The sequence below is a fragment of the Symphodus melops genome, assembly GCF_947650265.1.
Source record: "Symphodus melops genome assembly, chromosome: 4".
Lineage (NCBI taxonomy): Eukaryota > Metazoa > Chordata > Actinopteri > Labriformes > Labridae > Symphodus > Symphodus melops.
Genome location: NC_136694.1, coordinates 22,107,249 through 22,120,110, shown reverse-complemented (window position 1 = coordinate 22,120,110; position 12,862 = coordinate 22,107,249). Strand labels below are relative to the sequence as shown.

The 12,862-nt window shown below is 39.9% G+C and overlaps 2 protein-coding genes across 3 annotated transcripts in view; both read left to right on the top strand.

Moving 5' to 3' along the window:
- Positions 1 to 202: 202 nt before the first annotated feature.
- Positions 203 to 3,061, top strand: rpl29 (ribosomal protein L29). Its single transcript, XM_079342069.1, has 4 exons — positions 203 to 292; positions 726 to 778; positions 955 to 1,019; positions 2,882 to 3,061. Exons 2-4 carry the CDS (start codon positions 742 to 744, stop codon positions 2,978 to 2,980), a joined length of 201 nt encoding a protein of 66 aa, XP_079198195.1. The 5' UTR covers positions 203 to 292; positions 726 to 741; the 3' UTR covers positions 2,981 to 3,061.
- Positions 3,062 to 4,564: 1,503 nt separating this feature from the next.
- iars1 (isoleucyl-tRNA synthetase 1) overlaps positions 4,565 to 12,862 on the top strand; it is a 53,561-nt gene continuing 45,263 nt past the window's right edge. The window contains exons 1-7 of one of the 2 annotated variants that reach the window (XM_079342090.1): positions 4,565 to 4,643; positions 5,321 to 5,444; positions 6,879 to 7,035; positions 7,148 to 7,267; positions 7,565 to 7,647; positions 8,011 to 8,128; positions 8,213 to 8,360. In XM_079342090.1, coding sequence (XP_079198216.1) covers positions 5,326 to 5,444; positions 6,879 to 7,035; positions 7,148 to 7,267; positions 7,565 to 7,647; positions 8,011 to 8,128; positions 8,213 to 8,360 — 745 coding nt within the window. In that variant the 5' untranslated portion in view covers positions 4,565 to 4,643; positions 5,321 to 5,325. Of the gene's footprint in view, positions 4,644 to 5,017; positions 5,116 to 5,320; positions 5,445 to 6,878; positions 7,036 to 7,147; positions 7,268 to 7,564; positions 7,648 to 8,010; positions 8,129 to 8,212; positions 8,361 to 12,862 lie in introns of those variants that run through there. The other variant, XM_079342091.1, reaches the window with a different exon arrangement.

Genomic DNA, 12,862 nt, shown 5'->3' with positions numbered 1-12,862 from the left:
TATTATTATTAGTTCATTATTTTTAATTTATGATGGCTAATTAAATAATTATAGATTTCAACATTAATGGTTTCAATATTCGGGTGTCGTACAGTATGAACAGATGGTGACACCGTGTGGCTATCGGCGGGATCCCACCTGTAATACCATACATCACCTATGGGCGGCAGTGTATTAAAACAAACCAGTCTTTCCTGCAATGGCATCCCATCCTCCCATAACTTGACTCTTCTTCTTTTCTGCCCCCAAACAAATTTCTTTCTCTTCCGGTTGTCGTCTGTTCGTGTGGCAGGTACACACTATTCCGACCTATTTAGACTTTTAAAATCTACATCAATCTTCGTGTGTTTTACCTTTTCACATTCGAACATCAGCATATTTCGATAAACCACTTTACTGAGTATCTTTCCGCGACAGTATGTTGTAGATGTGAGGCTTATTAATGGTCGAAATAGTCCTTTTAAAAATGCTAACGGTGAATGTAGCACAGCAGCAGCTTCACATTAGCCAGCAGCTAATAAAAAAATGAGTCATTTTCTATGAGATGAACTTCTCTAACTGTACTTTTAAATCGACGATTGTCTTTTTGTTTGTCGGAGAAAGTGTCTCTTCGTTTCACATTTGTTTACTTCTTGTTAATTAGTAGGCTAGCTGCAGTTTAGCTACTTTCTAGCATGTAAACTAAAGTGATCCTCAACTGTATGTTCTTTTTTTTATCTGTTCAGATTAACCAGTGTCGAAATGGCCAAGTCTAAGAACCACACCACTCACAACCAGTGTAAGTATGCTTGTAGTGATTGGTTACATTTGGATGAACAAACTAGCGCTGTGGTGGATGTTTAGCACTATTCTGTGACATGCAGAGTGTGTTGGAGTTATTTGCTGATTCTGATGTTATAATGATTTTGAGAAGTTCATAGTGTGGTGTTTGTTTTTTGTTTTTTTCCTGCACAGCCCGTAAGGCCCACAGGAACGGCATCCACAAGCCCAAATCTCAGCGCTACGAGTCTTTGAAGGGGGTAGGTATAGGTTGCAGATTGATGCTGTCAGATATTTGTGTTTGCATGCCCACAGACTTTTTATCTCAAACCTTTATTTGTTCTCCAAAGGACACTGAGGTTTCCCTCATTTCCAACACCAGACTATTCAGAAATCTGATAATAACAAATATGTATTTACTGCTAGGCTGATCATTCTGGGGTGTTTACATTGTGAGGTGCATGTCTCAGTCCCTTCTCAGACTTTTTCCTGCCAGCCTCTGAGAATAAAGGTAGTGTGATATCACTGTTAACACATGTGAATCATGAAAACATTCACTGCTGGCAAGTGAGCAGGGTGATGACATTGTCTACATTAGGCAGCGTCTCTGCGTCAGTCATTTTACTTAACATCTGACTCTCTGTGTATATATATTGTACATGTTATGTGGAATTAACCCAGGAACCTTAACATAAAACATGTTTCATCAGATTTTCTGTCCTGAAATGTAAACCCAGCAGGCGTGACATGTTTGGCACACGGACTGTATTTTCTCTGCATGTTGTATTTAAAAGGTTCTAAGTTTGTATGGCGACTGTTTGAGAATCCACTTTTTATCCAGCTGTGGTTCATATGTAAAGGCGTTTCCTCACATAGTGTGTTTGGCTCAGTTAAAACAACAGTCAGTTTGTAAAGTCAGTGTGGTTTGTTTGTGCTGGTCTGAAAGCTGCCAATAGACCTCTGGTGCGGATCAAAGAACCGCTCAAATGCCTGCCTGTAAAGGAGTGTAATGGCCTGTTTCTTCTGGGACTGTGGTGCGGTTCGTTTGTCGGTGCGGTTCGTTTGTCGTTACGTACACCAACTTTGATCCCATCTAACTGCAGGAAGCATTGTGATATCTTGTCTTAAAGCGGCTGTCATCCAGTCACACGGTGCATCATGGGTAGGAATTTTCGCGTTCACTACAACAGCAGCAGCAGGATGCATCGTGCGGAAGTGTAGTTGCACATAAATTTGTTCTAAGTACTATGTAAGCAGACCGTTTTCGTCTACACACAAGAACCCATAGATCTACTCTCTGATTTATGTACCTTCTCCTGAACTGTCTTGGAAAGCGCTTTAATTCATTTTGAAATAATGAGTAACAAATTGCTCCATGATTCAGACCAGAGGGAACAAACTATGGGTGTGAAACTTCAGCCCTTGAGGGGAGCGCCTGTACGTTCTACATGTGATTATAGCAGGAGACATTGGCTGTTACGCTCCTCTAGAAGTAAATGTTGACGTTCAACATCACGTCATGAACCTTCTCATGCTTTTGTTGTTTTTATTTTGCACATTATACTTTTAGCCAGTTCACACCAGGCTCACCTGTTGTAGTAATCGAGACTTTTAAAAACTATTTAATGTGTAATGGTTTTGACAAAAAAAGTTTCAATAAAATGAACTTATAAGCAGTGTCATTTAAACGCAACGTTTTGATCTACTTTCCATACACTCAGTTGCCAGCTCATTTGACAGTCTCTTGCTGTGTGGCAGTCTTTAGAAAGCAATGTTTTCATGTGTCTTTTCTTTATAAAAAGGACTGCCCATTTCTCAGATCTACTGTACATGTAGAAATCAGAATGAAAGTAGGATTGCATTTTTATTATTCAGTGATCAGCTCTGGCTGTAACCACACACATCACATCATTTGTATGCAAGGTACACGTGTGGCGTTTGTTTTTATTTACTGAAACTCTATACTGACTAACCTATATCAAATGGTGTGACTTAGCCCTCGTTTGATCTGCCTCATTATTAGATTTTCGGCCATTATGCTTAGTAAAAATATATCTTAGTATTGTTGAACATGTCCACACGAGTTCACTTTGCTCATTCTTGTTTGTTTTGTCTCCCTCAGGTGGACCCTAAATTCCTGAAGAACATGCGCTTTGCTAAGAAACACAACAAGAAGGGCATGAAGGCAGCAGCAAAGGCGAAGGCAGCTCAAGTGAAATAGTCTGTCCTCTGGTCACTTCCACGTCTGCCAATGTTCATGTTTTCACCATCACAATAAAGCTATGCTTTGTTAACAAACCAACATCTGATTGTTCTTTTTCATTAAAACTGCCTTTGTCTACTCACCATCGCATAACTCTGAAGTAGGGAAGATGCAGAAACATACTTTGAGCAGCGTTTCTCAACTGGTGGGCCGTAAAGCCATTTTCAGTGGGTAACTGATGCGTGCCTGGAAAAGAAACATTGTGACTAAAAGTTTATGAAGCCCTTTCCAAAGATTTACGTTTCGTTTCTTTTGTTCTATTATGTTATGAAATGTCTGAGGTGATCCATTATTCATTGAAAAAAATCTGATTGGTTGAATAATGAATGGACTTTGGTTTGTGGTTTTTTATGAAGTAGCAGGAGGTGGGTGCTCAGTCTAGAACAGTTGAGTTACACTCGGTTATTTCTAGAAGCCTGATCCAAATACCAACCATAATGGTGAAATGTAAGTGCTTGTGCCCCTTCACACTTGTGGAGATAAAGTTCATGTGCATACTTTTGAGCGTGTTTTCTGCGAGATACTAGCTTTGTCTTTGAAGATAAAGTTGATGCAATGCAGAACTGTGAGACATTTAAAAGCCTACATTAAAAGCTTGTAAGATACAAGCACCAAACGATATTTAGAATATTACTGCAGAAAATGAGGAAATGCAAAATTACGGATTTAAACTTTGTTTCATAAATCTCTACCTCGTATCCCCCTTTTATCTCTACACCTTGGCATGCTCTATGGATTTAACTCCATAGTGAGTGAAATAAAGAGCTTTTATTGATTTAAATCCGTGATGGGCACTGGTGAAGTAAATCACAATTTTACTCAGTACTTCATTTTTTCCTGAAGATTATCTAGCTATCAATGATCTTGTCTATGGCATAGGATAAAAAAAGGAGACTTTGAAATCATCGCAAATCGATTAAGTAAATATCTTTCAAAGTAAGACTCGTGACTGTTTCTTCATGCAGCAACAGTTGTCGCAAAATTTTAGAACAGTGGTGTCCAAACTTTTTTCTTGCGGGCCCAAATTGTGGCGTTAGAATCGCTCACGGGCCACAGGGTTTATTTGTTTGTTTTTTTTAAATATTGGAAGGAACTTTTTGTATTTTGACCTCTTCAAAAAATAATGTAAATACACTAATAACTAATTGCAGTGGGAAACTGTTGTGTTCTAATTTTTTGGAAAGAATATTCAGGCTTTTATAGGTCTCCCTCGCTAACATGAAAAAGACAAAAAAGAACGAAATATGCCATCTGATGAGGCCTGGGGCCAAAATCTTCTGATTCTTCGATTTGAAGTCAAGGGCCACAAAAAATCCACTCAAGGGCCACAAATGGCCCCCGGGCCGCACTTTGGACACCCCTGTTTTAGAAGATATGGTTTCTACTGTAACACATTTTAAACATGTTTCTTTTTTTGTTAGTGTCACGGATGTCTGCGTTTTCAATGTACTTATAGTCTAAATAGTATAAGTATAAATAAAAAAAACCCAAACTAAATACAACAAGTATATATATATATCTATAAATCGCTACAGAACGTATTAAAGACGTCACTTCCGCTCACGCTGACTCCAGCTTGCATCATTTCTTGTGTCTTTTGGCTGCCGGGAGCAGACAGCATGTGAGTACATCCATTCACATGTATAACTCACGATCTGAAGCTTAATATTCATTCACCCTCGGTCATACAGCTGCATGTATTAGGGAACTTTCACACGCTGCCTTAAACAAACTTTACTCCCCGTCTGAGCTTGAGCTAACTAGTTAACTGGAGAATTCACCTACTAGCTTAGCCTGCAAGCTAACAACAAGGAGGCGTCATTCTTGAGAACTAACTGTTGTGAAAAGTACATAACAGGACTCGTTTAAAGATTTATAGTAATGTTCGTGTCTGTTACTTGTTCAACATGGAAAAATACATTACAAATGTCATTTTGCGTCTGAAGTAATAAAAGAACTGCACAGTCAAACTGTTGTGTACTGACAGGTTCTGACAGATGGCTAATTGTGATTTACAAAACCCAAAATTAGCTGTGAAGGAAAGAAAACATCCAGATAAGAAGACACACCTTTGACTGGCACAGACACGAGATGTAGGTTTGATAGTAACTGGATGAAAACCTTTTTATACTTGTTTACTGTCGGTAAGATTTAATGAGTCTTTGTTGATTGTTAATTGGCCATTAATGAATAGACAATACTTAGTTGACATTAAAGCCATTAATGTGGAATTTGTTTCTGTGTATTTCTGCTCTACACCATTATAAAGTTGCCTTTTTCGTCTCTGTGTTTTGGTAGAAGTCATGGTGGAGCGGGTCCCTGAGTCCATCAACTTTCCCTCCGAGGAGGAGAAGATCTTGCAGCTGTGGAAAGACAAGGATTGCTTCCAGGAATGCCTGAAACAGTCCAAGAACAGGCCCAAGTAAAACTGCCTCTGTTTTACAGTTCTCATTAATCATGGGATTATGAACAACTGGAGTTGGGCTTTAGAAGAGGAACCTTTGTTGTTACGTATTTTATCTACAAAGCCTGGGAGGAAAGACCAAATACACAGACTGAGCTGTGACAGGGACATACAACATGTCTTCCTCTATTATTATTATAAACCCATGAGGGTGTGGCACTTTGTGTGCATGACACGTAAATGAGTACAACCAGTCAATCAGAAAAAAAATTATCCTCACTTTGGTCAAAGCTTTTCACTCAACAGCTAAAAGATTCTTTGAAATTGAATTGACATTTAAGTTTTTAAGCATTTATAAAAATCTATTATTAAGGTTTATCTTCAACAACCATGATTTAAGTTTTCTACTCTTTAAACTCGTCCTGGAAATGTACAGTCGACCTATTCAAAAGTAAAAATTATTTTGGTAACAAATGCTTGCCCGTCTTGCACAGAGAGTAACAACAACAACAACAACGCCGTCTTGTATCTTGTGATGTTGGCAGAGGTGAAGGTTTGTTCATTATAATTATCATTCCAGCTGTTGGGCTGCCAAGTTAAGAAGCTGTGTTTCCTGGTTAGCCAGTTATTGTAAGACTGCATTATAAGCGTTGGCGATCAGACCTTTGTGAGTCTCGTTATTTGTCTATTATATGAACACATAAAGTTAGACACGATGAACTGTGAGTTTTATGACTCCTTTTGAAATATCATCGTCTGTAAAGTCAGTTACCACCGACGCATTATTTTGCTGTTACATGTTGATTCCATTGTTCATCAAATGATGATTTTTTTTTTTGTTTTTTAAAGATTTACTTTTGGGCTTTTTTTTTAGCCTTTATTATAGAGGGAGGACAGTGGATAGGGTTAGAAACGAGGTAGAGAGAGTGGGGATAGACATGCGGGAAAGGAGCCACAGGCCGGCCGCCCACTACCACTGCGCCACCAGCGCCCCCATCAAATGATTAATTTAAATGTGATATGTTGTAGTGAAACTTCTGGATTAAATTCTGTTTTCAAAATGACTTCTCTTTTCAGCCAACAAAGACTTCACTATCAGTTTGACATTAGGAGAATTAAACTGCAGGAACTCAGAAGAACTTTGGTCACAAGCAGACCTTGGTCACTGACAGTTAAAAGAGGATATACAAAATATGTGTTTATCAGCAGTACTATGACAAATTTTATTGTAAATCCAACATTTAACTGATGAGATCTGAGCATCATTGTGCAGATCTTTTCATGCTCTGTTTTCTGTAGAGGTACAGAGCAGTGTCATGCTGCCTTTGTTTATCTACATTCAAATAACAGAGCAGTGTTATGGCTTCACGTCTGTTATTTTTAGACTTTTTTTTTTTTTTTCTAGAGGAAAATACTTCCTGCCCTCAAAGCACATGTTTATCTTCCGACCAGGTACACCTTCTACGATGGCCCTCCTTTTGCCACAGGTCTACCTCACTATGGGCACATCCTGGCCGGCACCATCAAAGACATTGTCACTCGTTTCGCACACCAGAGCGGCTTCCATGTGGACAGACGCTTCGGATGGGACTGTCACGGACTGCCTGTGGTAAAAAAAAAAAACTTTTTTTTTTAATGGATATCACAAAACTGTACTAAGAGATGTACATTCACAGATGTGTTGGCGGGGTGTTGTATTTGTCTTGTGCTTTGCTTTGTAGGAGTATGAGATTGACAAGACTCTGGGCATCAAAGGGCCTGAAGATGTGGCAAAAATGGGAATTGCCGAGTACAACAAGCAGTGCAGGAGCATCGTTATGAGATACTCCAATGAGTGGGAGGTGAGCACGCAGGGAGTGTTAGTATGATCATGTGAGAGTTTCTACCGTTACAAGACGAATGTCTGACTTAAAACGGTACATTAACCCGAGTCCTATTAAAAAAGATATTAAGGCTCCACCACCGAGATATCTCGCATGTGCAGAATTTGTTTTTTTCAGATGCAAGTTTTAATCCCCGGGTTTCCCTGAACCTTTCATAAAGACTGTCTTAACAATAACAACACGTTGGCATATGTATTTGGTATACAGTTTTGTAGTTTTGAAATGCTAAATGTTTGTCTCTCTTTTTGATCCTAGAACTCAGTGAGGCGGATGGGAAGATGGATTGACTTCAAAAACGATTACAAGACTCTCTACCCCTGGTTTATGGAGACCGTTTGGTGCGAAAGTCTGATATTTCTTCTTCCAAGGACAAGTTTTGACTGAAAGACGTGCACTTTATTTTACAGGAAATTAAATTTAGCTTCCATTTAATCCAATTAGAGCATAAAGCTATTTTCATCAGAAACGTCTATTGATTCCACTGACTCATTTCTTCAAGTTTAACTTGATTATCATCCTCAGGGAGATTGTTGCAGTACACAGATGTCAATGAAAAACCACAATCTACTTAGAGTAAAACACTAAAAGCAATATATAATGAAAAATGTAATAGAAGCCAGACTTACCCTGTCTGGAGTCCATTGTGTGCAGTCTGACTCTCCTTCATTCTTTAAGGTCCCATGTGTCTCCTCTGCCTTTAGGTGGGTGTTCAGACAGCTCTATGACAAAGGGCTGGTATACAGAGGTGTCAAAGTCATGCCCTTCTCCACTGCCTGCAACACCCCGCTGTCCAACTTCGAGTCCCACCAGAACTACAAGGCGAGCTCCAGTCCAACACACCAAATGTTCCGTTTAGCTGCGAATAAGATACTGACTTCATCTTGGTTTATTGTTGGTCTCTAGGACGTTCAAGACCCATCTGTGATTGTCAACTTCCCATTGGTTGAGAATGAAGACGTGGCTTTGATCGCCTGGACGACCACACCCTGGACACTACCAAGCAACCTGGCCCTGTGTGTGAACCCTGAGTTCCTGTACGTCAAGGTCAAAGGTGAGAGACGAAGCTTAAAAACGAGACTCCACCACAGACTACACACCAGCTGTGAAATCTTTCTTCTGTGGTTTCCCTGGTTTCCAAACAGCAATTAAAAGTTACTGGAATAAGTCTGTAGTTTTTAGTTTCTTCCCCCCCAGGGGAACAACTCCTTCTGCAATCAATTACCGTAAATTCCGGACTATAAGCCGCTACTTTTTTCTCACACTTCGAGCACTGCGGCTTCTACTCCGGTGCGGCTAATGCATGGATTTTTTATGGGGGACAATGAGCTTCTGCCGCAAAAACATTTGACTTCGTCACGTCGGATCTTAATATCAGTCATTGTGCGCTTCATGCACGCACCCTCATGATGGAAAATACACGGAGAAATGCATATGATGCAGTTTTCAAGTTAAAGGCGATCGAACTGGCTGTCAAAGAAGCTAACAGAGCTGCTGCACGTTAAGATGACACTGACAGCGACAACAGAGACTGAGGAAGTGAGTAATGAAGTCATTCTGAGGCAGTGAATGGATGGACTTTTTCTTGTGAAATATATTACGGTCATCTTTTTCATCAGCCTTGTTACAGACACCGTCGGCTAGGCTTCGTATTGTAACGGTTCATGTTGTAAAGTCAGTAGTTGATAATGTGTTCATAATTCCGATTATGTGGAGAGTCAGTGAATGCACCAGCGAGAACGCGTTGAGTGGCTGTATGAGAGAACGCTGGGGGAGAGAGTTGGATTGTTACGGCAAGTTATGTGTTGCTCTCTGCTGTAAACGGCGTGGTCACGGCCGACAGTGATCGGGTTATTAAAAGTTATTATTTGAACGCTCTCGTCGTCCTTTAACGTCCGTACGGACGCTACAGTATTTGCGGATGTTACCGGTAGCCTACGTCTGTGTAAATAGCTCTTGTTATAGCGTGGACACCTGCGGCTTATAATCAAGTGCGGCTTATATATGTACAAATACATTTATTTACTTATTTTTAGCCGGTGCGGCTTATATCCAGGTGCGCTCAATAGTACGGAATTTACGGTAAATACTATCTTAAGATGCTCTACCCATTGTATTCCTCCGCCTTGGGTCGACAAACAACTCAGTGCTCTGCAGAAAGAAAGAGACACACTTTGGCTGATTGTAGTCAAACATCTGCATTTTCATTTTAGGCTTGCTCATGTCTCTCGCCAGGGGCTTGCAAAAACCAACCAATACAATAGGTCCTATAAATAATCAATTAAATTAACCATTTAAAATGAAATAGACTCTAAAATAATGTCAATTGGAAATACTACATTTATACAGTATATACTGTATGTTTTGTAAAACAGCATTTCGAGTGTCCATCAACTGGACACCCATGGGTAATGCACATATTTCTAGTGTGTTGTCACTAGTTTGTTGTGAACACAGATGCATCGACATACTTGAAACCAGCCAACATTTGGTGTTTATTTTGGAATGAGGAAGGAGCCCAGATTCTTGAAAATCTGGGTTTGGTCTCTGAGCTAATATAAAAAAAAACAATCCCTGATGTGCTGTTGAGAATTGATTTTTCTCTGCAGAACTTGTTGGTCTGAAATGTTTTGAATAAATAGAAGTTGTTCCCAATGTTCTCCAGGGATTAGCTTACTTCCATCTTCATGTCCAGAAAACGGCATTCTTTGTTGCTTTTGTCTGTACTGTCCTTGTTGGGGTAAAGGGAGCTTTCTGCTCTGGCATCCTGTCCTCAAACATGTTTGTGTTGTGGATCACTTGAATAACCAGGGATGGTTGTTTTGTGGGACAGTGTTGTTAAAACGCTGTAGCCTCGGGCCAAAGTTTCCTGTTGAAAATCTTGTTTCCCTTGTGGGTTTAATGTTGTGGTCCACATTATCAGCTTATGGGTGTTTTTATTCCGAAAGAACAAACAAGAACAAATTAACTGAGGAGGAGTGCCGCCTTTGCAATTTGCACCCAGAGGAAGGAGACTTGTGTACAGTGGTGTGTTGGTGGACTCTCCAGCCTCTGGCTGTGTGTTAGCTGATGAAATAAGAAGAGGGACTGACTGTGGCTGCAAGTTCTGGTTTTATCTACAACAAAGCAGACACTCCATTTTAACGAGCAAACAAGTGAAGCTCAGACAAAGCTGATGTTCATGTACCATAATAAACATCGTCACCTTTAACATTGAACACAATACAAAATAAGACCAGCATGCGTCAGTGTTGATAATAACGAAGTTATAAAGTCATGTTCCACCACGACATATAGACACTCACAGTGATATTAAACATATATAATATTGGATCCAGATTGAAGCTGAAACCTGCCTCTCTCTTAAACACACGATATGTCAAATCTGCTGCCGGGGGGACTCTCAATCAAAACAAGAACACAAGATGATGTTGAGGCTTGCGGCCGGGAATCATGAGTGATTTTCTCTGCTACTCCCCCCCCGGTGAAAACAAGCTCTGTGTTGACCGTAGTCAAGATGAGCAGGCGAAACCGACGATGTATCAAAGCATAATGACTTCCTCGACATTGTATGTCGTGTTACAACATTAAAATGAGGGATTTCTCTGCCTTTGATGACTGCTGGAAATATTTGAAGTTATGTAAGAACAACAAAAAAAGTATAAACATGGGCTTAATTCATTTTTAATCAATTAAGATATTTCAATGGAAACATCGTGAAAGTCTACAAATTGTACCTAAATAATGTAGTAAACACTACAGTAAAGACACGAGCTTTTTATAATTAAACAAATATGACAACAATGAATTTATACACTATTTGTGATTCAGGGCAAACATACGAGCTCCACTCCTTTTATATCCAGTTGACTGGATTCTACAATATTTACACTCTCATAAACGATTTCTGCATTGAAGCGTTCACTCTGAAGAGTAAAGGTGTTAACAACGTTTAATTATTTGGAATAATATCAAAATTGTCCAAATTCTGGATCCCTGTTGCAGAAGATTGCTCTTTTAATTTTGCAATAGCTTCTGCAATGAAGCGCTGCAGACGTGCTGAATTACTAATCTTGCCTCTTTTTTTTTTTTTTGTTAGAATAAATCACAGGTTGCACATTTATCAGTAGCACCTTTCTTTATCATATCTCTATTGTAATATCTGTCACTATAAGTTGCAATAAGATTTTTGTGTATCTTGTGATGCAGCCCTAAAAAAAACATGACACCTGTGCTCCTCTTGCTCTGACATATCACAATGTCTTCCCGAGGAGAGAAAAGGAGGTCATTGTATTTTAAAACTACAGTTTAGTTCATGTGGGATATTCAGACCCGAGATGTGTTCCTGAACATAAAATCAGGCCACTTTAAAAAAGCGATGTCCTTGTTGTAATACATAAAAAAAGAAAACCCTCCAGAGGGGTGGCTAGTGTTTTTGTGTTACCTTCCCGTTGTAGTTTTTTGGGTTCACTGTGATGAGAGAACCTGGTGGGTTTTTCAAAGGGTGACCTAGATTCATACAACTCCGTCATAGCCTCTATGATCCTGCAGGGGGCACTGTTGTAGCACAGTCTACCATCCTGACTGCACCGCTACTGCTGTGCTGCATGGGAGACCGCCTCGGAATACCAATGACTTTTTTTCTTTTCTTTTTTCTTTTTTTTTTATGTTTCAGCTCAGTCTCTCTTTTTTATCTCCCGTCCTCTTTCGCTCCATTCTTTTTTTTTTTCCAACGCAGCTTCTCATTTTCATATCGTTCTCTTTACCTCCACATCCACCTGTTTTTTTTTTTTTTTGTCCTTCCTTATTTTCTGTCGGCCTCTCTCTCTCTGTGTCGGTCTTCATTCCCTCGCTGCCTCTGTTTGAGTCGAAAGCTGTCAGCAGCAGCAGGTCTAAGCTGTGCAGTCATTTGTCACACCACTGAGGAGAAGACAGAAACATCTTTTATTGATGCACCCTCCTCTCTCTCTCTCTCTCTCTCCCTCTCTTTTTGTGTCTCACTGTCACAGGCCATTTGGGTTTTGCCCTCCTCACAACTGTTGTCCCTGCTGCTCTCTTATCTTTCCTCTATTCCCCCTTCGGCCAGTTTTCTAGGAGAGCTTAGTTTCCCAAAAATGTCAGGCAGTTATCCTGCATGAGGTGGCAACTTTTCAAAATTCTCTGCTGCTGGTTGAAATGGCTGCACCCACGTGAAGAAATCTTTACCTGACCTTCACCTTACTGCTCAGTGTATTTATATTCAGCAGGACTTGACATTTAGGTTAAGCAGACTTGCTTCAAGGCTATGGGACGCCTGGGTTTCCACCAGGCATGATGAGGTGCTGTTCATCATGCATGATATACAGTCAATAAACATAAATCACTCTGCAGGGGCTGATTGAATTGTAGAAAAACTCATTTTACACCATATTGATCAGTATCTTTATTCCCGCTTTACTGTCTCCGTTGCATTTGGAGACGGTAAAGAAAAGCAAAACAGACGAAATGCAAACACTTTGATTTTCATGATTCCGTCTTGGGGGCAGCCTTTATTTGTCTTCAGACCCTTATTTCTAA

Bases quoted from the DNA above. Each gene is read 5' to 3' on its own strand.
- rpl29 (XM_079342069.1), top strand. From the start codon at position 742: ATGGCCAAGTCTAAGAACCACACCACTCACAACCAGT. The intron at 779-954 runs GTAAGTATGCTT...TTTCCTGCACAG, and splicing joins CCACACCACTCACAACCAGT to CCCGTAAGGCCCACAGGAAC. The intron at 1,020-2,881 runs GTAGGTATAGGT...TGTCTCCCTCAG, and splicing joins GCTACGAGTCTTTGAAGGGG to GTGGACCCTAAATTCCTGAA.